The sequence below is a fragment of the Podarcis vaucheri genome, assembly GCF_965113315.1.
Source record: "Podarcis vaucheri genome assembly, chromosome: 17".
Lineage (NCBI taxonomy): Eukaryota > Metazoa > Chordata > Lepidosauria > Squamata > Lacertidae > Podarcis > Podarcis vaucheri.
Window position 1 is genome coordinate 20820172 of NC_138755.1, and position 26930 is coordinate 20847101.

General features: G+C 46.1%; 1 protein-coding gene across 2 annotated transcripts; it reads left to right on the forward strand.

The window, feature by feature from the left end:
* The first annotated feature begins 4094 nt into the window (after window positions 1-4094).
* LOC309522586 (programmed cell death 1 ligand 2-like) lies at window positions 4095-26413 on the forward strand. 2 transcript variants are annotated; one of them, XM_082205964.1, is made up of 7 exons: window positions 4095-4244; window positions 14610-14678; window positions 15711-16067; window positions 16833-17117; window positions 17433-17576; window positions 21149-21181; window positions 25983-26413. In XM_082205964.1, exons 2-7 carry the CDS (start codon window positions 14612-14614, stop codon window positions 26033-26035), a joined length of 939 nt encoding a protein of 312 aa, XP_082062090.1. In that variant the 5' UTR covers window positions 4095-4244; window positions 14610-14611; the 3' UTR covers window positions 26036-26413. The 2 variants fall into 2 exon arrangements, with proteins under 2 accessions (XP_082062090.1, XP_082062091.1); XM_082205965.1 differs by lacking the exon at window positions 21149-21181.
* The last annotated feature ends 517 nt before the right edge of the window (window positions 26414-26930 follow it).

Below are 26930 nucleotides of genomic sequence, written 5' to 3' on the forward strand. Positions count from 1 at the left end.
CGCCTTAGCTTCAGGATCTGTCCTTCCAGGGGGCACTCAGGGCTGATTTACTTCAGAATGGAGAGGTTTGATCTTCTTGCAGTCTGTGGTACTCTCAAGAGTCTCCTCCAGCACCATAATTCAAAAGCATCCATTCTTCGGCGATCAGCCTTCTTTATGGTCCAGCTCTCACTTCCATATATCACTACTGGGAAAACCATAGCTTTAACTATATGGACCTTTGTTGGCAAGGTGATGTCTCTGCTTTTTAAGATGCTGTTTTGGTTTGTCCATGGAGTTTTTCCAAGGCCATGAGGACAATCTGCCAGACACCTTTGGCGACCTGTTGGTGTTTATTGACCAGAGTCTCCTTTTATTCTTAGTGTTTTTCTATAGATTTCCCTCCCCATACCTAAATCTTGTTTGCTGTTGTTTTCTTGTACAGTATTATCTGTTTAATGACTGCCAAATGACTCTTCTGTGTTGACATGATTTTACTTCTTTAATTGGACTATTAATTTTTAATAGACCTCCCCTGCTGCTTCATAATTTAAATGCAATTATCTTAAAACTTTGACTCTCCAGAACACAAACCTTTTCCCGCCCCCATCTCCATCTGTGCAACTACAAAATATTCTAGTTAATGCAGTGAAAAAAGAAATGTTACAAATGTTTGTATGCATGCTGAGTGATTTTTTTTTTTCATGTGAAAAGAGATTATGTGTGCTGTGCAAAAAGCAAAACATCTCTGGCTATGACGCCTGTGATTTCCCCTCAGGCACATGATTGTGAGATAGCATGTGATTATGTCTATTTCTTAAATGATCTTCTGAGGAAAAGCCAAAGTAAAAACTAAAAGCAGATGTGCAATGAGATAACAGTTGCTCAGATTCCAATCAGGAAACAAGCAGGAATGGAGGAACATTTATACATGCAAGTTTGCATGAAGGCAGTAAACAGTTCTTGCTTCTGTGACATCATTACAAGAGATGGATAAAGTAGCATCTTCAGCCACTTACCTCAAAGAAAATGAGTTACTTTAACAATGATGGTGGATCATTAAGCCAAAGTGTAGCCACTCAACTTGGAATTCAGAAATACAGCATGGACGCAACTTTTGCATAAACTAGCAAACCCTCCAAGTTTCCCTATTTTCCAGGGACAGTCCCAGATTTACAAAAGCTGTCCCGGTTTCTGATTTGATCCTGGAATGTCCCGCTTTTCCTTAGGCCATTCCTATTTTCATCAGAGAAATGCTGGAGGGTATGGAGTTAGGCTACCTCCCAAGCCAAGGAGATAAGTAACTATGCAACCTTTAGAAGACATCTGAAGGCAGCCCTGTATAGGGAAGTGTTGTTGTTGTTTTTTTAAAAAAAGTATTATGCCTTATGTTTTTATATATGTTGGAAGCCTCCCAGAGTTGCTGGGGAAACCCAGTCAGATGGATGGGGTAAAAATAATAAAATTATTCTTAATCTTATTATGGATATTATTAGGGTGCCCCAGGTTTAACTCAGAGAAATGTTGGAGGATATGAAAACGTGTTCTCCTTCATGGAGAGCACGTGTTGCAGTGGGGTCTATCAAGACATCCCACTGTTGGTGGGCGGGTGAAGGTAGTTGGACACTGCTGTGATTGGGCTCCTCTTGTCGTTGGGGAGAAGTTGATGTTGCCATTTTGTGATTGACAGCCAGAACTCTTAAATTCCCTGCGCGCAGCGTTGAGCTGCTTCTTTTCGCTGCGTGCATCAGACCACCTGCCCACCCTCCCTATATTTAGGGTTGTTCGCATTGACCTTGCTATGCCTGTCATGGGGTCGTCTGCTTTTGGGGCAGGGGCCCGGTGGGAATTTTGTCCATTTGGCTGATTGGCTGGGAGCCATTTGGTTTTTGCCTACTGCGTAGCAAATCGTCACAACTTGTACGGTTGCGGTTAGGCATTGGTTTTATGAATTGTTTGGTGGAGGGGCATGGATTGGCTGTGCCTGCCCCTCCAATGCTGCTGCTGCAAGGGTATTCCATTAAAGGAATCCAGGGGCTCACCATGCTTTTGTCCGAACCCCTGGCAAGGGGCTAGGGCCACACAAGAGTCCATGGGAACATTTGGGGAGAGGTGAGGGCATGGTGCCCAGCTCCATCTTTCTCCCCAAATTGTTTTCCCTTTCTGACTTTCGCGGGGTGTGCAAATGTCAGTCTGTCCCTGTGCCTAAGCACACTCACATTTTTTTGTATTTTAATAAAGTTGTGGCCAAAATTATGCCAAAAACCTTAAACAAAAATTTTGTGTGAATTGTGTTTTATTGGGGTGGCTTGGGGACCTCAACATGCAACTAGGTCAGTAGTGGACAGACACCTTGTTTAATGGAGCTATTCAGAGTGGGAAATCCATGCCCCCATTACCTGTTGTTTGCTCCTGTGTTGAGCAGTGGAAGAGCAAGGAGCTGGGCTAATCTGAATAGTCTTGCCCTGACATCACACACTCCTTCCCCAGGTGTCTGCTTCAAACCCAGAGCAAACACCTGCAAAGATTCGGGCCTTTGCCTGCACAACTGTACATGCCAACGCTTACGCAGAATGGTTCCAGAATCTGGGGAGGTCTTTGTGTGTACAGCTTTTCCTTACAAAGGTGAATGCTGAATCCTCAGGCATTGTGAGAGGAACGTGTGATGCTGTAGTGTATCTGCTCTGCATAGGAGCCCTGTCGCTTGTGAAAAATCATTTGTGTCATGAAGATGCATGTAACATAACAAGGTTTTCATTAACATGCTGGATGCCAGAATAAAGGTTAAAAAGGTAAAGGACCCCTGGATGGTTAAGTCCAGTCAAAGGGGACTATGGGGTTGTGGCGCTCATCTCGCTTTCAGGCTGAGGGGATTGGCGTTTGTCCACAGACAGCTTTCCGGGTCATGTGGCCAGCAGGACTAAACCGCTTCTGGTGCAGCGGGACACTGTGACGGAAGCCAGAGCGCCCGGAAACGCCGTTTACCTTCCTGCCGCAGTGGTACCTATTTATCTACTTTCACTAGTGTGCTTTCAAACTGCTAGGTTGCCAAAATATACTTGGGTTAAAAGAGGGGACAACATTTCTTCTCAAAACACTTGTGAGCCCTTGAGAAATCTTTGGGGACCAAAACTATGAAAGCTGAATCATTAAGGATTTGGGCTTTTTGCAAATTTGCCACAGAGAATCCTTTGTGTCCCATTATATTTTCAAATATATGCATGCTACCATGAGACCTAGAACTTTGTTGTTGTTTTTTAAGGTACAAGGGTCCAAATTTTCAGGACTTTGAAAATCTGTACTTCACAGTCCTTATTTTATGGTATACGAAAAGATTGGTTATTTATGTATCAGTGCACTTCCTAATTTGGGTGTATAATGTGAAAAACTGGATTTATATCAGGAATGTTTGATTCATCATCATTATTTCTTGTCAGCTGCCTGGATTTCTTGTCAACCGCTTAGAGGTTTTATTACAATCAAGCAGTATATAAATTTTGTTAGATAATAATAAATATGTACATTATTGGTGTTTTCTTCATAGATGGACAGAGACAGCAAAGTAGGATGATAACAGACATGTGTGCTCATTACAACATGTTCATGAATCAGGATGTATTTTCTGGTGATACATTTATTATTTGGTCTGCATATTTGCATCATCAGTTATTTGCATTCAGACACTTGAAGAAGGGAGCTCTTGGCTCCATTTAAAAGAAGAAGAAGTTTACATACTCTTATCCAACTAAAACCAGTCCATTTCACCAACTCGTACAAACTATAGCACTCTGGGTTTCTTTTCCTCTTCCTCCTTCTCTTCTTCTTCTTCTTCTTCTTCATTCCGGGTGCTGAAGAGCTGTCAGCTTGCTGTTATTTTCAAACAAAGCAGTGCTCCTGCTGCAGAAAGATGTAGGTCAGATGTATTGCCATGACCTAGTACACAAGGAAGTACAGTATGCAGCTGCTTTGTTTTGCTTTTAGAATGCAGAACAACTAAATAAAAAAGTACAGCCCGCAACAGTAACAATGAAAGAGAAACCACAAGCACTTCATTTCCCGAAAGAAGGCTGGCATCTATCCAACCACTTTCTTCAGAAAAGCTAGTTATTGGAGTTCAGCATTTTATTCATGAGAGAAGACTCTGGCAATGAAGCATGAGACCTTGTTCCTCGCTGGCTGTCTCAAGGCACATACATCAAGGAGGGGCACGCTTTTGCCTGGGACAACAAATTCCACTGAGAAGGAGATCGGCCTTAAATCTTGAGGTGAATATAATTCTGATACAGAACATCAGTATTTCTAATATGCTCTAGAACAAATAATTTGTCTGGATTGTCAGGCAGCTTTCTTGGAAAACATGAGATGTGAAGGGAATTGGTGGAGATTTATCATGGCCAAATCTTTAAACAAGGAAAGCAACGTGTGTGTGTGTGTGTGTGTGTGTGTGTGTGTGTGTGTGTGTGTGTAAATTTTTATGTGTTTATTGACATTATGCAGTGGGCAGAAGCTAGATCAGAATCCACTGGTAGATCTCTAGGTGATTTGCAGTAGATCAGACCCCCAGTTGTCTAACAGCCTCCCCCCAATCTAAAGTAGGGATGTGTGTCCATTATACCATTAAAACACATTATTTCCCTCAAAGAATTATGGGCACTGTAGTTTGTTAAGGGATGGTTGGAATTTTAACTTTGTGAGGGGTAAAGTACAGTGCCCAGTATTCTAGGAGGGGGGGATGTAGGGTTGCCATATGTCCTCTTTTTCCAGGACATGTCCTCTTTTCCAGGAGTAAAATTTCTGTCCTGGTGGATTTTTGGAATTTGCCAAAACGTCCTTATTTTTTTCTTTGGTACTAAAGGGAGCATGTGTGTGCTTGGGAATTGCCATTCCGGGAGTGTTAAATTGGGCAAGAGCTGATTCAGACATGCATGTTTGGTTATTCTTTTACTTATTTTCAACAGTTGTCTCCTTCTTTCCCATAAAAGAAAACTAAATCAAGGTAGCAAACAACATGATAGGAAATTAAAACAATATCAAACAATCAAATGCCTGCAATAAAGCAAAAACAACAATAAACTCGAAGTCATATGCTGGAGGGGGAACCTGCTCATCAAAATGAGTGCTGTGGTGAGGCTGAAGTTCCTTTCTTGTCGTCAACATCAGAAAGCCCCCATCCCATGACACACATACTGTGCTTAAGATGGAGGGGGAACAGGGCCTTAGAGGATTATCTCGATAATGAAGCTGAGAGCCAGCATGACACTGGTTAAAGCTTCTGGGCTGAGCCCATAGGTCCATAACAAGGAACCTGCCAGGATCAAGCCATCTTTCTTCTTCTTTGGCGATCACTCGTAGCTGAGTAAAATAGTCATTCCATAAACACGGTTTTAAAAGTGAGTCAGTAAGAGACTGTGGAGGCCAGTTCTGGACCCACACATCCTTCCACAGTGGGGACATACCGGTAGGTTTCCGGGTGGGAGTTGATCACTGTGAGGGTTTGCCAAACGTGCCTTCCTCTTAGCACGCTTCTCCCTTTTGTCCTGAGTTCGAGCTTCTTCAAAGTCCAAGGCACCTTTGGTAAAGGCTGTTCTCCAATTGGTGCGTTCGCAGGCCAGTGTTTCCCAGCTGTTATGTACTGAGAACAATAGGATCCAAACTGAAGCAGTCTGATTGGTCCTAGAACAATAGGATCCAAATTGCAGCAGTCTGATTAGTCCTAGAACAATAGGATTCAGAATGCAGCAGTCTGATTGGTCCTGGAACAATGCAGCAGTTTGATTGGTTGGCAGGAACCACCCAATCCTGCTCCAGATAGAAGTGAATCCACAACCTGATTGGCTTACAGTAGAATTCCGGAATTAGCCAATCATGTGCAGCCCATTGTGTAAATAATGTATATAAAGCAGATACTGTGAGGGGACTTTCATTCATTCCTCCTCACCACTATGAGCTGAATAAAGAGCATGAAATCACTTTGCGACTCTGAGTATATTTCACTGGCGACGAAGGTGGGATCCCGCTGAGCTGACTGCCACACACAGCACCGCAGCACCGCCACCTGCCGCACTGCTGCCTCGCACCGTGTATCCAGGCTTCAGCTCCGGGACACAAGGAACTCAGAATGGCAGCCAACAGCAGCTTCTCGCCATTCAACCCAGCATCTGGAGACTGGGAAGCGTACGCCTCCCGTTTCACCTTCCTCCTAGAAGCCAAAGGGGTCACCGACGAAGAAGATGCCAAGAAGAGGGCGATATTCTTCAGCGTCTGCGGAGAGGAGACGTTTGAAATCGCCCGGGCTCTCCTTGCGCCTGAAGACGTCGCTACTGTTCCATACAAAACAATAATGGAACAGCTGAAGGGGCACTTTTCGCCGCAGCCCTCAGTGGTGGCTCGTCGAAATGCCTTCTACGCAAAGCGACAAGCCCCTGGGGAAACCATAACTGGGTTTGTGACCTTTCTCCGCCAAGCCGCCCGGTTCTGCAACTTCTCAGAGCTGGAGAACATGCTTCGTGACCGTCTCGTCGGTGGCCTGAAGGATGAGAAGCTGCAACGACGCCTCTACGCTAAGAAGGACCTAACGTTCCACGTCGCTCTGGAGGAGGCCCTGGCAACGGAAGCTGCCGAGAGGTCGACGCAAGAGGCACGGCCGAGCCTGCCATCCCAACCGAGGGTCCACCATGAAGACCTCACCGACCACTCAGGATCCGACAGGGAGGAGGTGCACCGAGTACAGCAGCGCACTCAAGCAGCGCACAGACCACAGCTGCCTCGACGAGAAGGAGGAAACTGCGCAAGCTGCGGGGAGAGTCACGAGAGGAGGACCTGCCGTTTCCGCAACGCAGAGTGCAGGCAGTGCAGAAAATCGGGACACATCGCCCGGGTGTGTCGGGCTCGGCCCACCCGACACCAGGCATCAGATGACCAACCCAAGAGCCCCAGGTCCCGGGGCCCAACGCACCAAGGCAACTCGACAGAGCTCACGGACTGCCAGGTATACCAGTTGCCCCACCCCAACGTAGAGAAAATTTATGTAGAGGTACAGATAGAGGGGGCCCCATGCCGCATGGAGCTTGACACGGGTTCAACTCTATCCATAATCTCGGCAAAGACCTTAAGGAAACTGTGTCCTACTGGGGGTCCCAAACTCAGGCCGGCCCCATTCACCCTACGGGACTTCCAGAAACGTAAGGTCCCCACAATGGGGGTGGGGACCTTCAGGGTGCAATACCGAGGGCGGACGCGACAACTGGCCTTGCTTGTGGTCAAGGGCCCCTACATTAGCTTACTGGGATTGGCATGGTTTGGACCACTGGGGCTAGCTGTCACCGGGGTGAACCACACTAGCTTACAAGTGGACGTGGACGCCATATGCAAGGAATTTCCAGGGGTTTTCGACGGAAAATTGGGACAGTATACGGGCCCCCCCATTGCGCTACAGCTTGACCCCGCAGTACGACCGGTCAGGCTCAAGGCCCGCCGGGTCCCGTTCGCCTTGAAACCCCGTATAGACGAGGAATTGGACCGACTCGTGGAGCAAGGAGTGCTGGAGCCGGTGCCTAATGCCCCCTGGGAAACGCCAATCGTCACACCCGTCAAGCCTAATGGTTCGGTCCGCATCTGCGCAGACTACAAATGTACCATAAACAAGGCCCTCACGGCCCACGCATACCCAGTGCCAGTGGTCAGCCATGTCCTTGCCACCCTGGCTGGGTCGAAAATTTTTGGCAAGCTGGACTTGGCCCAAGCATATCAACAGCTGCCAGTAGATGAGGCCACAGCAGAGGCACAGACGATTGTGACGCACAGAGGAGCGTTCAGGGTAAAGCGACTGCAATTCAGGGTCAGCGTGGCACCAGGCATATTCCAGAATCTAATGGACTCTCTCCTTAAAGGGATTCCTGGCGTCACCCCCTTCTTCGATGATGTGTTGATTGCCGGGCCCACACCAGAGGAGTTTGAGGACCGCCTCCGCACCGTTCTGCACCGTTTCCAGACGGCGGGTCTCAAGGTGAAGCGAGAAAAATGTCTACTAGGAGTGCCTCAGGTGGACTTTCTGGGATTTATGGTGGACGCAGAAGGGGTCCACCCGATGGGGGACAAGGTACGGGCCATTTGTGATGCCCCAGCGCCCAAGAGCAAGACTGAACTTCAGGCCTTCTTGGGACTATTGAACTTTTACCATTCCTTCCTTCCCCACAAGGCGGCGGTAGCGGAGCCCCTACACAGACTCCTGGACAAGCGGGCCCCTTGGGTGTGGGGCCAGCGCCAGGAGGCCGCATTCCAGGCAGTCAAGGACTTGCTTGTCTCAAACTCTGTCTTGGCACACTTCGACGAGAGGCTGCCAGTGGTGCTAGCATGCGATGCCTCACCCTATGGCATTGGCGCTGTCCTGGGGCACCAACTCCCGGATGGAAGAGAGGTACCGGTGGCGTACTTTTCCCAGACACTCAACGCAACCGAGCGGAACTACTCGCAAATTGACAAGGAGGGTCTGGCAATCATGAAGGGAGTAAAAAAATTCCATGATTTCTTGTACGGGCGGCCCTTCACCGTGGTGACTGACCACAAGCCGTTGCTTGGCTTGTTTGCCCCCGAAAAGCAGACCCCCCAAGTGCTGTCTCCTCGCGTCCTCAGGTGGTCAATTTTCCTTGCCAGCTACCAGTATGCACTGATTCACCGCCCGGGGAAGGCAATGGGCCATGCGGACGCCCTCAGCAGGCTACCACTACCGGAAACAGGCCCTGACCCAGCACCTGCACAAGAGGTTATGAGCCTGGAGCTGCTTCCTGACCGCCCCATTCAGGCACAAGAAGTTGCACACCATTCCAAGAAAGATAGGGTCATCTCCCGGGTCCTGGACTGGGTGTGGAGGGGATGGCCCAGCAGCAGCCCCGGGCCAGAATTCGCCGGCTACACAACCCGCAAACATGAACTGTCGGCCCACAAGGGGTGCCTGTTATGGGGAAGCAGAGTCGTTGTTCCCCAGCCCCTCCGCAAAAGGGTCCTCACAGCCCTACACGAGACACATCCAGGGGTAGTAAGAATGAAGGCCCTTGCCAGGAGTTATGTGTGGTGGCCAGGGATCGATGGAGAGATAGAGGCTTGGGTCAAACACTGCCAGGCCTGCCAAGAATCCCGCCCAGATCCCCCAAGGGCCCCAGTCCAGTCCTGGGAGTCCGCCCGAGCACCATGGTCACGCCTGCATGTGGATTTCGCTGGCCCCTTTCAGGGAAAAACATTCTTCATAGTGGTGGATTCCTACACCAAATGGCTGGAGGTCGCACTGGTACCGTCCACTTCCACGTCCGCAGCCATCCGGGTACTACGCAGGCTGTTTGCAACCCACGGGCTCCCTGACACTCTCGTCTCAGACAACGGGACTGCATTTACGTCAGGAGAATTCCAAACCTTCACAGCACAGAACACCATCCGCCACATCCGTTCAGCGCCGTTCCACCCTGCCACCAATGGCCAAGCAGAACGCATGGTGCGGACCACCAAGGACACCCTTCGCCGCATGACGCAAGGGGACTGGGAGTACCGCCTTGCCACATTCCTTCTAGCACAGCACAGCACCCCCAGCTCAACGACTGGCCGGAGCCCCGCTGAACTACTAATGGGTCGGCGCCTTGCAATCAGATTGGACCGCCTTCACCCCGATAGAGCTCAGGATGAGGTAGTGGTGGGGGAAGGCAGGAACCCCCGGACCTTCGAGGCCCAGGACCCAGTGTACGCAAAGAATTTTGGGGCAGGCCCGGCATGGGTACCCGCCACAGTCACCAGGGTCACTGGCCCAGTGTCGTACGAGGTGCTAACGGATGGGGGGCAATGCTGGCGCCGCCACTGCGACCAGATACGGCGACGATTCCCGGGAGAAACCCAGGAGGAGGACAGGTCAGAGGAGTCCCAAGGGAACAGCGGGACAGTGAGGCCCATAGAGCAGGAGGGGCCAGCAGGAGAGGCAGAATCAGTAAATACAGAGAGGACCCGTGAGGCCGAAAGGACACCAGAACCAGAACCACGACTGAGCGAGCCGGTTGCACCAGACCAAACAACCCCATCACAGCCAGCATCCTTGGAACATGAGCCAGAACCTGGAGCCCGGACCAGGGAACACCACAGGCCGCAACGCACACGTAGGCCGCCGGCATACCTTGAGGACTATGAATGCGACCTCCCGGGCAGGACTGGAACTTAGAGGGGAGGGGTGTTATGTACTGAGAACAATAGGATCCAAACTGAAGCAGTCTGATTGGTCCTAGAACAATAGGATCCAAATTGCAGCAGTCTGATTAGTCCTAGAACAATAGGATTCAGAATGCAGCAGTCTGATTGGTCCTGGAACAATGCAGCAGTTTGATTGGTTGGCAGGAACCACCCAATCCTGCTCCAGATAGAAGTGAATCCACAACCTGATTGGCTTACAGTAGAATTCCGGAATTAGCCAATCATGTGCAGCCCATTGTGTAAATAATGTATATAAAGCAGATACTGTGAGGGGACTTTCATTCATTCCTCCTCACCACTATGAGCTGAATAAAGAGCATGAAATCACTTTGCGACTCTGAGTATATTTCACCAGCTGTTAGTGTTTATACTACATTTTTAAAGATTTGCCTTGAGAGAGTCTTTAAACCTCTTTTGTTGACCACCAGCATTACGCTTTTCATTTTTAAGTTCAGAGTAGAGTAGTTGCTTTGGAAGACGATAATCATACATCCAAACAACATGACCATGTTGAAGAATCATTGCATCCAAACAACATGACCAGTCCAACGAAGTTGATGTTGAAGAATCATTGCTTCATGGTGATCTTTGCTTCTTCCAGTACACTGGCATTATAGGGCTATCTAGGCAAGCATCTTCTCTCCCACATCCCTCTCCGCCCCCTGCCCCAGGCCTCTTCTTTGCTCTTCAAAATATGGCAACCCTAGAATAGTGTGTACTTATTTGGAATGTGCTTTGAAGTTGGTGTACACAGCCACAACAGAACCCTATGATCAGGAGTAGACTGCGGTGGAAAGGACCTGTGGTTCTGCTACTGGTCACAACTTTTTGCCCTGAGTTTGTGCCCAGGGCATCTTCATTAATCCCTAATGTATGTCTGCTCTTTCCCATTGGTAGACTACAGGGTGGTAGTAAAAAAAAATCCCAACGAAGTCCCAAAAAAACCAACGAAGTCCAAAGTCTGCCCCTCCTTCCCAGTTTTTAGACTATCCCATAACAAAAGTTCTTTATCTCATGTCAGCTTTATTGTTGTCATGTGTGTATGTGTGTGTACTCACACACACAGAGTACATTTTTAATTGGGTTTTTTATTGTTGTCGGCCATGTTGTCAGCATTGTTTATGGAACGGCAAGGTACAAAGGTGATAAATTAATAAGCTAGCTGTGCAGAACAATACATCTAGGTAAAGCTGCAGACCGCTGTCCATGTTAAATGTTCCACCTGGCCAGTTCAAGACTTGCTGCACACATCTGCCGCAGCATGGGCTGTGCGCATGGGAATCTGGTGCCTCACAGCAGCAGCTCAGAAAAGGAAGGGGAAGCAGTGGTATTCTCCAAGCAGTAGTGGTTCTGTGCTGATGGGCAGGAGTGCCAATTTGGCCCCATGATCGTGGGTGCCCACAGCCGTGGTTGCCATGCAGCATGCATGGCCCTGGCACCAAAATTTGTGGGTGCCCGGCTCCTTCATGGGGGTACCTATGCTGATGGGGATAGGTCAGGGGAGTTGGTGGCAGCCAAGTCAGCAGAACTCCTGGTTGGAGTTCTCCTTTCCTCCTCCTTTCTCCTTTTTACCCTTAAACTCAAAAGTGACAAGTAAGAACAGTGGGCAAATTGCTGAGTGAGATCGATTCTGTTTTTGGGTTGTCCCCTCTGTTCTCTGTGGGGTATTTGCATGAAGCATAGGTTGGGCAATTCAAAGCAGCGGTCGAGGTGAAAAAAAATGAGTTTCCAATCTTACTTGGCCTGCTCTCTCTCTCTTTTTATCATTCATGGCAGCATATTTGAGTCAAGGAATGTGCGCTTCTCAGCATGTGCAGAAGCTGCATCTGGAGAAGATATGGGGCAGGCTCATGATATAATTAAGATTAATTAATTAATTAATGCCAACTATTGAAAATGAGCGTAGCTCAGTCCTGCATTTCCTTGCTTTTCAGCGCAAGGTAGCCTGATCAGGATGTGCTCTGAAGATCCTACCTCAGATGGCAAATATCGGGTGTAGCATTAAGGTGGAAAATGTAAAATAGATCTCATCCTTTGGCCCCGAATATTGGTGCCCCTTGCAGTGGTGGTGAGGGTTCAGCCTCCAAATTGGTTTCTTTGCATCTCCCCTGTCCGAGACCACACCACTGTTGTTGGTTCTTGGCTCAAAACCAATATCAAAATGCATTTTAAAATGTATATTTTGAGAGAGAAATGCTTCAAAAAAAAAAAAGAAAGAAAGATCGTATTTCCTCGTGTATAAAACGATGGGTTTTTTTGCTTAAAAAATAGTCAAAAATTGGGAGTTGTCTTATACACGGATGGTGAATGCACAAGGGTTCGGGTTCTGGCTCTTGAAATACGGCAACCCTAACTATTTTAAAATTTGGGGTTCCAGAAAATTAGGGGTCGTCTTATACATGGGAGGAGTGTCTTATATATGGAAAAATATAGTATATAGAAAGTTAAGTTTAAAGTACAGTAATATCTCAGCAAACATCCATTCTAGTGAATGTTCGCGGCAAACTCGGAAGTACTGGAACCGGTTACTTCTGGTTTTGCCGCTCACGCATGCACAGAAGCGCTACATCGCACTTTGCACATGCGCAGAAGCTTAAACCGCTCCATGCGCATGTGCAGATGCGGCGCTTTGCCCTGCGTCCTTTTCGGCTAGCGGCCAGGGCTCCGGAATGGATCCCGGCCGCAAAACAAGGTACGACTGTATGTATTTAAGTGTGATTTTTGTGTGAGAGAGATCACACACACATGGTGATTAATGTGGCTATGGGATGAGACAGACTTACGACTAAGCACATATGCAAGTGATATGGATGAAAAATAGGCTGATTCATCCATTCCTTGTTGTCACAGCCTATACTAGCTGACATCTCCAGTTGTAATGCAGCTAGATCAGTTCCTGTTGGCTAGAACATTTATTCTTGGAAGGCTGCATGAAGTATACATGCAATTTTGGAGTTAGCCAAGTATGTGTTCATGGAGCTTGGCGGGGGTGGGGGGCGAGTCTAGCAACTTTGGCACCTTATTACTTAAATTGCAAATTTTATGGAACAATGACTTCCCTTTTTCTCTTTCCATGGTTCATTTTACCTGTCATGCATCCCTGCATATTTTACTATAACCTTTCAAATCAGTTTTCCACTTTTACATCCATCAAAAATTATTTGCTCTGTTGAATTTATCTCAATGCTGCCAGTGCTTTCAGCTGTATACAGTTATTTTCCATATATTCAATAAATGTTTTCCACCCTTCTTTATATGTATGTTCTTCTTGCTCTCTTATTCTATCTGCCAAATCTGCAAGTTGTGCAAATTCTGTCAATTTAAGCTGCCAATCCACTTCAGTTGGTGTTAGGTTGTGGGTGAACATATCAGACGACACAGCGATTCTTCAAACAGCTCTTGCTTATTCACAGGCCAGGACAGAACTGAACTGAAGGGTCCAGTCAGCCTGCTTATATAGAGCTCCAGTACAATGTAACTGTAACAATTTTCTAAAACTATCCAATCACTGAACGTCACTTTCGATCCCTTATTTGCATAACTATCTACAGTATCCCCCTGCTGGCCCAGGGTAAGAACTTCAGTACATAACAGTTGGGACTTCACTCACTTTCCTTTTTGTGGCTAACAAAATATGGGCCGCAGTTGTTGCATACATAAATAATTTTCTCTGACATCTAGGAATTTCAGTCTGGGTTATCCCCAACAAAAAGGACTCTGTTTTGGGGAGCAAAGTAATTTTAAACATTTTTTTCAATTCATTATAAATCATTTCCCAATGCACTTTTACCATTTACATGTCTACCACATGAGAAAAAACATTTCCTCCGTTTCTTTACACTTCCAACACATATCTGATTCTGTTTCATCAATCTTAGCCAACCTACTCGGAGTTAAGTACCTGCTATTAATCATTTTCAGGTAATTCTCTTTCAATGAATAACATGCAGTAAATTTCAGGTCGCTTTTCCAGAGTTTCTCCTAGAGGTTGAACTCTATATTGTGTCCTATATCTATTGCCCAGTGTGTCACTGAAGTTTTAACCAGCTCATCTTTTGTTTCCTATTCTAGTAGAAAGTTATACATTTTAGACAAAAGTTTATCCATATTTTGTAAAAGTTCTTTTTCAAATTGTGAGCCATGTGTATTGTGTTTCTTACCCACCCGGAAGGGGTTACAGCAAAGCAATGAGGCAATTTAAAATCAGATAAAACTAATACTTAATACATCATCGAAAGTACAGTTTAAAACAGAGAATAAGGTCAGGTTCAAAACATGTATCTCAGCTGTCGAATTCTCTTCTTTTAGGGGTATATTACTGAATCATAAAGACATGCATTCTTTGGCAGAGCAGTTGTTTATATGCCACAATGTAGGATGTTTATCATGTCAACATTGCTTTTCAGATATGTCTAGGCAAATGTCCAAACTGCTGCCAGTTGTGCTACTGGAAATCCAGCTTCATATGATTGCAGGTGAGAGCTTTCATTTGGGCAGGTTTACAATGAAATCCTCAAAGAGTTGTACATTTCCCTTTGGATTTGAAGTCTAAGAGCTTCAGAGCTACCTGGAAGGGTTGGGTGGGTCACACGTTCCTGAGTGCCAGGGTCAGAAAAAGTCTACCATTAACGAATATTCAGCCATTGTGGATGGTGGATTGCAATTCTTGGCTGCTGGGCACTTTCCTTGCACCTTTGCAGTCCGCAGGAAATATTCCTGAGCCCTGAGATGCTCTTACTCAGGTCTCCGTCAGTTTGGTGTCCCAAATGGGTTGTCCCTTTGGTCTGTAGTAACAGCAATGGAATGTGTCCTCATGAGGCCCAGGACATACACGTGAGCCCAGCCTCGCAGAGTGGTTTAGGGAAGGTGGTGTGAGAAGGACCCCTGGGCTAGACAATCGTCCAACTAGGAGTGTCAATGTGAATTAATTTTTTGGAGGGCCCACTTGAGCCCTGCCCTGCAAAATCGATCACATGGCACAGCATGTCGCACATCTGTTGGATGACAATACCCATCATCTTTTTGGGGGGAGGGCAGGCGAAAGGTTGGCTCCTATGCGTCCAACAAAGAAAGAAGATGTCTACAATCTTCTCCCGTCTCTCTATAAGCATCCTAAATGTGTTAAATGCATAGTTACTGAATATGCATGAAATTGGTCTTATGGGAGTTTAAAGTTTGATCCTGGTTGTGTGAAAATACTTTCTTTACTCAAATACTTTCTTTAAAAATGGCAGCAAATCATGGCATGTTTTTACAGAAACTCATTTAAAGGGCCCAATTCTTCATTTCCTTTTCACTGTAGTGTGGTGACATTGGCATGGAAAGGGGCTACCCTACTTGATTCCTCCATGTAGAAAGCAGTCATGTCAGTAAGTTGTGAACAAGAAGAAGACATACCAACCAGAAATCCACACACTGTTGGTATCAGACTTACTGGACTTCTTCTGTTCCGCATAAATCCTGGTGCTTGCATGATAAGATACTCATGCTTTGTTTCAACCTCTCAGCTTTATTCACAGTCAAAGTTCTTCAGCCACGTTACACTGCGGAGTATGGGAGTGATGTGATTATGGGATGTCGCTTTCCAGTCCATTCCCCATTAAATTTGATGGGACTAAGTGTCTCGTGGCAAAGAAAGCTGTCACTGGGGGACAAAGAAGTCTACAAGCTCAACAATGGCCAAGAAGACCTCACCCATCAGGATTCTGATTATCATGGGAGAGCGTCATTGTCACGTGAGGAGTTAGACAAAGGACTTTCTTTGCTGTCTATCACCAACATAAAGCTCACAGATGCAGGAGATTACATCTGTGTTGTTAAATACGAGGGAGCAGACTACAAGTACATTACTTTGGAAGTTGAAGGTTGGTAGCTGCAGAACTTACAATATATATATTGTAATACTGTATTATTGCACCCAAGCAGTGAGAATCTAAGAGAATGATTTGCAGCCTTAGTTTCCTCTGGAGGCAAGAATGCTGAACACACTCTGTCATTTTAATCCTTTGTTTCTTAACAAAGGAACTGATTAACACTTTCCACAGCTTTGAACTCACAGAAAATGGCTCCTATGTGTATACAGCTGTATGCAATGGTGGTTGTTCCACTAGATCTACATCTTTCCTGTCTTTTAAAAAAAGTTAATTATACTTCTTTCCTCTCTTTTTTAAAAAAGTTAATTATTTGCAGTTATTTATGTGAGAATTTGGAGAAGAAAAAAGAGTGGCTTCTGCATGTGCTGCAACTTTCAACGTGTGTGTTATTGGAATTGCAGCGTTAGTACTGTATGTGTCTCTAGGTTTGAGAGAAGTATGCAGAGTTTGCATTCCTGTTTCCCGTCAGGAAAACTAACCCCCTGCTAACCTCCTGGCCCAGGCAGGATAAGCAAAGTAGAAAGCCTCGGCTTCTTGCTATGCCTGAACTAAATCTCCTGGTTTGTTTCTTCCAACGTATTTTAAAGATGTGCACATTAAATGCAAGATGTAGGCAATGTCCCTTCTTGCTTAGTTCAAAGCATGTGTCTTCTCTTATATGATGGTTGTGTAAATCAACCAAAAGGAAGAGAAACGGGGAAAGTGCCACCAAAATACTGCAAAGCGCTCTGTGATACTGTCCTCCACTTCTTGCAGCACCCTACAAAAGAATCAATCTACAGGAAAGAAGAGAGGAAGAAGACTTGATCTTAGCTTGCCATTCAGAAGGGTACCCTCTGGCTGAAGTTTCTTGGCACTATGAGAGGGATCTGAATGCCAGCATACATGCAAACACTACATTTGAAATGACAAGGGATGGACTTTTCAACATAACCAGCATCCTGAGAGTCAGACCAAGCACTCCTGGAAACTACAGCTGTGCATTCTGGAATCAGGAACTGAATCAGGAGACATCAGCCCACAAATCAGTGGTTTTGCAAGGTAAAAACTTGTGTGGTTTCACATTAATCTGTAGCACGCTCCTACAATCAGCTGGTCCCAAGGGTGAGTTAAATACCAATGTGCACTGTCACCAAGATGTACCAATGGATCCTCTTGGTAGCATCACAGCACCTGGTGATTTTTGTAGTGTTAGCTCACTGTCCGTACAAGAAACAGCTTCAATTGCAGGGAGAATTATGAAAACGGATTTTTTTAAAAAATCCTAATTAATTATATCCTGCTTCTTTGATCAAACTGGGGAATGTATCAGATTGTGTTTGGGATAATATACATATTTAATTTTCTTGTTTACAGATAAAACACCTCCAGCACATAACAGGGGGAAATCTCCCCTCTCATTCATCCTACCAATTTGTCTGCTGGCATTATTTTTACTAATAGCAATTGCCATTAAAGTCCAAAGGAGTAAGTCAAGCACAAAGCTGAGTACCCGAAAAGGTGAGAGACTATGGCAAGACTCGGGCTCTTGGGGTTATTTCCGTATGTGTGGGTTTTGCTATATATTTACAATCCACTGCAAGCCGCTTTGGAGATATTTCAATCAAAAGGTGGAGTATAAATCATCAAAGCTAATAAACAATTAACTTTAGTCCTACAGACACTGACATTAAATGTGTCTATTCTGTTTATGAATTAGGGGAGCACCACCCAATTTGGGGGTTGTCCACACTTCCACTTGTCCCTTTGCCTAGAAAGTATAGGTCCAAGCGATTTTGCCTTTGCCTCGCAGATTTCCCTGGGAAAACCCATTCTTTACCGCTGAATCGGAACAAACAGCATTCCGTGGAAAACCCTATTGCCATTGGTTCCATATTCAGCAAAGAGCTGGTTTCTCTGGAGGGAAGCAGTAGGACACACAGAAGTATGGGCCAGCCCTTGTTTGCTTCTGGTTGTTAGAGTTGTACAACGAAACTCCCAGATCTTGTGCAGAAATGAATTTTATTTACCACAAGAAATGAGTTTTAAAGCTTTACTGTGGGGGTTGGGTGGGGGAGTCCTAAATATTTAAACGTTAGAAAACAACTCCAAAAAAAAAAAAAAAGATACATTGCAAAACCTAGCAATGGCTCAGCTCCATACAGTAGTTCTCCCTCTGGTCCCAGAGAGAACTTAATCAAAATGCATCTGTCTCCTTTCTCTGCCTGCTGACATCTCTCTGTGTCTGTGTCTCTCTGTGTTGCAAGCAGACACATTTGCAGGTAAAGACTCAGAAGTCAGATCTCCTGTTGAGTCACGGTGCAGTCCCAGGACTGCCCACAATACCCAGCAGAAAAACACCAGGGCAAGAGGCAAGGGGGTGGCAAGGCTGGCAGCGTAAAGAGACAAGCAGAGACAATCAGGTGCTCCCACTGGGGCACTTGTATTGTGTCGTCCTCCGTTCTCCCTTTCTACCTAAGCAGCCGCAATGGGATTGACTAGAGCAGGGCTCGGCAAAGTTTTTGTGGCTTGGGCCGGTTCACAGTCCCGCAGACGCCCCGGGGGGCCGGGAGTGCGCGTGCACTCATGCGCAAACGCTGTTTCCGGTGCTCCTTCTGGCACAGAGGTGTGCTGGCCAGCATCATGGAAGGCATTCCCCGCTCTGCTGCGCACCAGTTTAGCGCATAGCTGTCAACTTACAGATTTGAAAATAAGGGACCAGCAGCCTCAAAAATAAGGGAGCAGCAGCCAAAATAAGGGATTTTGCTTAGCTTATGAGTTCCATCAGCCCTTCCCCGCCCAAGAGGGAGGGAGAGACACTCTCGCCCACGCCGCCCGTGAGCCCCGCATGAGGTGGTTGCGGCGCCACGGTGGCCGCTAAAGCGCCGCCCTTCTGTGTCCCTCCCCATCCCCTCCTCTTCCTCCTCCCTCAGGCCACCTCCTCAGCCGCTGCAGCCGCTGTCGCCTCTGGCTTCCCCTGGCAGCACGGCAGACGTCTCGCAAGAGAGGGGCTGCCTGCCCGCCCGCCGCCACCCGTCTCCTCACGACGCACCCCTGAGGGGGAAAAGGGAGAGATGGAGATGTGGCACCTCGTGCGCTCTCTCTCTTGAGGCAGAGGACCTTGAGCCACTGCTTCCCTCCCGAGCCGGGCGAGCATGAAACCCGGGAAATTTAAGGGACATCATCAGTCCAGGACAGAAGCGGGACACGGCGCTGGGATAACCGCCAAATAAGGGACAGTTGACAGCTATGGTATAGCGTGGCACATGGGAGCCGACCGAGCGGGTGGTGGGGGTCCCCGAGCGGGCGGCGGGGTCCATGGGCCGGTTAGACGACCCCTCATGGGCCGCTTGTGGCCCATGGGCCTTAGGTTGCTGACCCCTGGACTAGAGGTTGTGTCAGTGTTCCTTTCCAGCAGGCCACCAACTCAGTGCCAGATTTACGTATAAGCTAAACAAGCTACAGCTTAGGCCCCCACTCTCTTGGGGGCCCCAAAAAAAATTAAAGGGGGAAAAACTGGATGTGCATTTCCAAAATATAAGATAAAAAACAAAGAAAATAAAACTGATATACAGCAACAGTTTTTTTCCTGTTGTGTAGGCTCCTATGAGTAATGGGCCCCGCCTGCTAGCCCGCTCCCTAAAATATCACTGGTTTGCTCATTTCTATATATAGAGTGCCTACATTCTGCATGGACTGGTTGCAGGGCAATATGTGCAAATTGCTTTAGATATCTATGAGGTCCATAAGTTACCATATGGCATATATTCAACACAAAAAACAGTGACAATTTGTTGTTGACAAAGGACAGCTGGACATATAAAGGGCCCCATTGCCTTCAGTAGTTTAGGGCCTCATCAAACCTTAATCTGGCCCTGCACCAACTACTGCATTCTCACCCTCGCTAGCCAATGGATCTGTTGGTAAGGGTTGCCCAAGAAGAAATAAACAAAGCAACTTAATAATGGCTATTTCCAGACTCTTGGCTTTCAATGGAACTTCTTAGCCACAATTGGTTTTAGGATCTCCTCCTCCTCCTCTTCTGCCTTCTCCTTTTTTGCGATAGTACTTGGAGTGCTAATAAAACCGAAAGTGCTTTGGGGCATTGCCAGATTTCTCTAGCAATAGATAACAGGAAATATCTAAGAACAGATACTTCCTATTGTGGGGATTTACAGCTTCACTGATGTTTTAGCACGATGATAGATTTGCTAGCGTATGGTTACCAGACGTCCCCGTTTCCCGGGGACAGTCCCCGAATTTATAAATCTGCCCCGGGACAAAATCCATCCCCAGAATGTCCCCGGATTTCATTTAATGTCCCCGGACTTATATTTTAAGTAGATTTATTAGTAGGGAATGAATGTTGTGTGGTTGGTTCAACGGCACAAGACACATCATATGGGGACTTCCGGCGAGGCAAAATGGCGGGTGCCATGGCAGTGAGCAGCTCCTGAAGCCAGCCAGAGCCAACTGCGCTACCAGGCTGGCTCTGGGCTGCTGAGACTGCCACTGCCGCCACCACTGCCAAGGGGGAACCGGGGATGCCTGGCGCGTCAACTGGGGGAACCACTGATCCCCCTATGACCCAAATCGAGCCGGGAGCAAGAGCACCCGGCCAACTGCAAAGCGATGATCCAGGGCCAGGAAAACCCTGGAGTCGACGCAGGGAGAAGGAGGAGAGGAGAAAGAAGAGAGAGAAAGGAGAAGGAGAAAAAAGAGGGGAGCCCTGACCTTGCAGCGCCACTGCTGCTGAGGAGGAGAGGTAGGAGAGCACTGGGAGGGCAAGGACATGTGGCTGAGCCCAGGCCCGACCCAAGCCTACTCCATTGCGTCTAGTGCTCCAAGAAAAAAGCCCAGAGGAAGGCCACGCAACAGAGGAGACCACAGAAGAGAAGATATTACTTCTTAAAATAATAATAACTCCGCCCCCTTAAAAAAAAAAGTGTCGCCAAATTCTTTGGAAAAAATCTGGTAACCTTAGCTCGCGTTGCTTGCAAAATGCCAAGCTCGGAAGCTCTCTTTGTATAATCTTGCATGTTTCTAGGTAAACACCTACCAACATTTTGTTTGCTTTTCATATTTCTTCCCAGGAAAACGAAGAAAATCCCGACAGTTTTTAAAGAGTATGTAATTTTGATATAATTCTCTGGTACATTTTTTAAAAAATAAAATTTAACAACCACACCTGCAGCTTTAAGCAAATCTCCAGTGAACTTTACGGCTAAGCGGAGATTTGAATCTCACTCAAACCAGTCATAATCCAGTATGCTTCCACTGCATCACACTGAATCTTACTGGAAGGAAAAGGCCTGTGTTAGTTTGTGTGTTGTGCACCTGTATATGCTTATTTGTAAATAACTGTGGAGCTCCAAGTTTGGGTTTCAATTTGGATTTGGGTCCACGAATCAGGCGATGCCCATATGTATCCTCCCTACGGTATGAATGTGCATAAGGTAAAATGAAACTCAAGCTGTGTACATGTGGATTTGTGTGCTATTTCTCCCTTTTGGGGGCAGAATGATTACACAAATCATATGAAACCCACATCTCATGTTACAAGCTCTCTCCACACCTTCATGTTGTATATCCCACCACCACCCAAAGATGTTTGGTTGCGGAGGGCGCAAATGTAAGATAGGACCTTTTTTTGTGGCAGAACCCAAGTTGTGTAATTCACTCCCTCAGGAGGTGAGACTAGCTCCATCCCTGATGGTGTTGAGCCAGGCTAATGTTCTTATTCCACACGGCTTCTAATGGTTGTTAAAAGAAGATGGAAGGTTTTCAACTCTGTTCCTTTTCCATTCGAGTTTTAATTTTTATTTCACCACTTTGTGGTTGTTGTTGTTTTTAAAAAATGCGAACCACTTTGAGAGGCAAAAAAGTTGTATAAACTAAAAAAGGGGTCTTTTCTGGTAAGTGTGTGAATTGGCCCTAGTTATTCTTATGAACTGAAGCGCTTGACTGAGATATGCCTTCTCACAATCTCAATTGCCCACTCAGAGGTGAATTTGCCTCCTAAATTGGCCGTAGGATGGGCCAGATTGGTATCGCCATCTAGAATCATAGAATAGAATCATAGAATCATAGAGTTGGAAGAGACCACAAGGGCCATCGAGTCCAACCCCCTGCCAAGCAGGAAACACCATCAGAGCACTCCTGACATATGGTTGTCAAGCCTCTGCTTAAAGACCTCCAAAGTAGGAGACTCCACCACACTCCTTGGCAGCAAATTCCACTGTCGAACAGCTCTTACTGTCAGGAAGTTCTTCCTAATGTTTAGGTGGAATCTTCTTTCTTGTAGTTTGGATCCATTGCTCCGTGTCCGCTTCTCCGGAGCAGCAGAAAACAACCTTTCTCCCTCCTCTATGTGACGTCCTTTTATATATTTGAACATGGCTATCATATCACCCCTTAACCTCCTCTTCTCCAGGCTAAACATGCCCAGCTCCCTTAGCCGTTCCTCATAAGGCATCGTTTCCAGGCCTTTGACCATTTTGGTTGCCCTCCTCTGGACACGTTCCAGTTTGTCAGTGTCCTTCTTGAATTGTGGTGCCCAGAACTGGACACAGTACTCCAGGTGTGGTCTGACCAGAGCAGAATACAGTGGCACTATTACTTCCCTTGATCTAGATGCTATACTCCTATTGATGCAGCCCAGAATTGCATTGGCTTTTTTAGCTGCCGCGTCACACTGTTGGCTCATGTCAAGTTTGTGGTCAACCAAGACTCCTAGATCCTTTTCACATGTACTGCTCTCAAGGCAGGTGTCACCCATCTTGTATTTGTGCCTCTCATTTTTTTTGCCCAAGTGCAATACTTTACATTTCTCCCTATTAAAATTCATCTTGTTTATTTTTGCCCAGTTCTCTAATCTGTCAAGGTCGTTTTGAAGTGTGATCCTGTCCTCTGGGGTGTTAGCCACCCCTCCCAGTTTGGTGTCATCTGCAAATTTGATCAGGATGCCCTTGAGTCCATCATCCAAGTCGTTGATAAAGATGTTGAATAAGACCGGGCCCAAGACAGAACCCTGTGGCACCCCACTAGTCACTCTTCTCCAGGATGAAGAGGAACCATTGATGAGCACCCTTTGGGTTCGGTCAGTCAGCCAGTTACAAATCCACTGAGTGGTAGCATAGTCAAGACCACATTTTACCAGCTTCTTTACAAGAATATCATGGGGCACCTTGTCAAATGCCTTGCTGAAATCAAGGTAGGCTACATCCACTGCGTTCCCTTCATCTACCAGGCTTGTAATTCTGTCAAAAAACGAGATCAGGTTAGTCTGACATGACTTATTTTTCAGAAATCCATGCTGACTATTGGTGATCACAGCATTCCTTTCTAGGTGCTCACAGACTGTTTGCTTAATGATCTGCTCCAGAATCTTCCCTGCTATTGATGTCAGACTGACTGGGCGGTAATTATTTGGGTCCTCTCTTTTCCCCTTTTTGAAAATAGGGACAACATTTGCCCTCCTCCAGTCTGCCGGGACTTCGCCTGTTCTCCAGGAATTCTCAAAGATGACTGCCAGTGGTTCTGAGATCACATCTGCCAGTTCTTTTAAGACTCTTGGATGCAGTTCATCTGGCCCTGGAGACTTGAATACATCTAAACTAGCCAAATATTCTTGTACTATCTCCTTAGTTATTCTGGGCTGTGTTTCCTTTGCTGAATCATTTGCTCCAAATTCTTCAGGTCGGGCATTGTTTTCTTTATCGGAGAAGACTGAGGCAAAGAAGGCATTGAGTAGTTCAGCCCTTTCTGTGTCCCCTGTTTGCATTTCACCATCTTCTCCTCTGAGTGACCCCATTGTTTCTTTGTTCTTCCTTTTGCTACGAACATACCCATAAAAGCCTTTTTTGTTGCTTTTAACCTCTCTAGCAAGCCTGAGTTCATTCTGTGCTTTAGCTTTTCTGACTTTGTGTCTACACGTGCTGGCTATTTGTTTGAATTCCGCTTTGGTGGTTTCCCCCCTTTTCCATTTTTTGTACACATCCTTTTTTAATCTTAATTCAGTTAAAAGTTCTTTAGATAGCCACCCTGGCTTCTTTAGGCACCTTCCATGTTTCCGTCTCATTGGTATTGCCTGACTTTGTGCTTTTAGTATCTCCCTCTTAACAAACTCCCAGCCATCATGAACTCCCTTTCCTTTTAGTATTGTTGTCCATGGGATCTCACCCAGCACTTCCCTAAGTTTTATGAAGTCGGCTTTCTTAAAGTCAAGAAATTGAGTCCTAGTATGCTTGGCTGCTCCTTTCCGCTGTATAGTAAACTTCAGAAGAGCATGATCACTCGCGCCTAATGATCCTTCCACTTCTACCCCACTAACCAGGTCATCAACATTGGTTAGGACCAGATCTAAAATGGCTGTTCCTCTTGTTGCTTCTCCCACTTTCTGGACAATGAAGTTGTCTGCAAGGCCAGTGAGGAATCTGTTTGACCTTATGCTCTTGGCTGAGTTTGACGTCCAACAAATATCCGGGTAATTGAAGTCCCCCATTACTACTATCTCCCTTCCTTTTGCATGCTTGGCCATCTGTTCCAGGAAGGCATCATCTATGTCCTCCGTTTGGCTTGGGGATCTATAGTAAACTCCCACAATGAGGTCTCTGTTATTCTTCTCTCCCTTAATTTTGACCCAAATGCTCTCACTTTGGCTTTGAGGATCTAAATCTTGGATCTCTTCACAGGTATACACATCCCTGACATATAACGCCACTCCTCCTCCTTTCTTGTCTGGTCTGTTTCTCTGAAATAGATTGTATCCCCCCATTATTACATTCCAATTGTGGGACTTATCCCACCAGGTTTCAGTGATGCCTATTATGTCATATTTAGTTTGCTGTACCAAGAGCTCAAGCTCATCTTGTTTATTTCCCATGCTTTGCGCATTAGTGTACAGACATTGAAGTCCATTAATCATTCCCCCGTGTCTCTTATTTAAGGATTTTTTCCTCCCACCACTAGGTCCGCGTGCTGTTTGCTCCATTTGGTCTATGACATTTGGATGATCATCTTCATTAATTGATAGACTCCTACCTTCAGGAGCACTGTCTGGCCCATCCTAATGCTATTTAGCTGCTTCTCTGTTTATAAAAGTATTTACATACTGGCCAGTTCATACAACAACAACAACAATAATTATTATTGATACCCCGCCCATCTGGTTGCGTTTCTCCAGCCACTCTGGGAGGCTTCCAGCAGAGTATTAAAATACAATGTTTCAACAAATATTAAAAGCTTCCCTAAACAGGGCTGCTTTCAGATGTCTTCTAAAAGTCAGATAGTTGCTTATTTCCTTGACATCTGATGGGAGGCTGTTCCACAGGGCGGGTGCCACCACCGAGAAGGCCCTCTGCCTGGTTCCCTGTAACTTCGCTTCTCGCAGTGAGGGAACCGCCAGAAGGCCCTCAGCGCTGGACCTCATTGTATAGCAAAGTGTTGCATAATATATCTATGGTGATGTTATTGCTTCTGAAATCCATGGCATTGTTTCCATCCAAACTATCAATCTGTTCAGTCCACTCACCTTCTCAAGAGAGAAAGGAAAGGCATAGTAGATTTACTTCAAGGACTGAAAGTGTGTGTTCAAATCGGTGATTAAGTCTGTGAAAAGGAATCGTAATTCTCATCTCTCTTCACTATTTAAGCTGCTCTCAGAACAATTCCCACCCCACCCCCGCTATTTCCTGTGTCAAACCTGAAAACTACAGATGTGACCAGAAATTACTCACGGTCCATCAATCTGAGAAACTGGGGGTTCTCCCTGTGTCAGTTTCTGAATTATGAAATGTCATATGTACCAAACACAAAGATGGAACCTTGAATTTGGGGGACTCTGGAACATCTGGTTAAAGAAAAGGAGACAAAGGCTTTTCCCGTTTATCACTTGTCTAAAGTTCTTTGTCTTTCTGCTATTCCAAGGAGATTTGGATCTTCAAACCAAGGATCTTACTGAGGTGACTGTTACAGACTGAAGAGATAAAATGAAGATGGGAAACTGTTCTTCTGAACTGCCTGCAATTTTGCACTTTCCACTTAATTCCGCTTTTAGAAATATATGAGGAAGCAATGGTGCTTCGGAGGTAAATCGGGCTGACACTTCTGGTTTTTGTCAACGCTGCAGCATGTGAATTGCTGATCGTCTTTGTGCACTTCAGCACTGTCTTTTTAAAAACTACAGAAAATTGTGTTGCTGGTCAGCACTTCAAGGGGTTATCCGAGTACATCACACACATTCTGTGACTTTGTGTACCATTTCTCTGAATCTCCCTGCCCTTAATTTCCTCGAAATGTATGTGTACATGCATAGATATGTACATCAATTTATGCATTAAACGCCCGTTGTTATAAAAGCTGAGTTAACTTCTCTTTTCCTCGAAGGGAAGAGCAAAGCATCTGCATGGGGGCACTTAAGATTCAACCATGTCTCATCTTATCAAACCGAGATTGTGACCATCCAAATGCAGCCAATGCAACTTGCAGCTGAAAAACATGATGAGTGGAGTCACATGATGCATTATTATTTTTTGCTGGACTGAACAGATGTGGGGGACTAACAGCACAATCTTGTACAGTCATACCTCAGGTTATAGATGCTTCAGGTTGTGTTTTTTCAGGTTACGGACTGCCGAAACCCAGAAGTACCAGAACAGATTACTTCTGGGTTTTGGCAGTCGCGCATGTGCAGAAGCGCTGAATCGCAACCCGTGCATGCGCAGACGTGCAGACGCGGGTTGTGAACACTGCAGGTTGTGAACGTGCATCCCGCATGGATCACGTTTGCAACCTGAGCATTCATTGTACATGTTTACTCAGAAGTAAGAGCCACTGGGTTGTATTCAAAGTAGCACTAGGTTCTGATAGTACAAG

Coding starts and splice junctions, on each gene's coding strand:
- LOC309522586 (XM_082205964.1), top strand. CDS start 14,612: ATGTCTAGGCAAATGTCCAAACTGCTGCCAGTTGTGCTACTGGAAATC. Junction 17,118..17,432: donor CAAATCAGTGGTTTTGCAAG/GTAAAAACTTGT, acceptor TCTTGTTTACAG/ATAAAACACCTCCAGCACAT. Junction 17,577..21,148: donor AAAGCTGAGTACCCGAAAAG/GTGAGAGACTAT, acceptor ATTTCTTCCCAG/GAAAACGAAGAAAATCCCGA.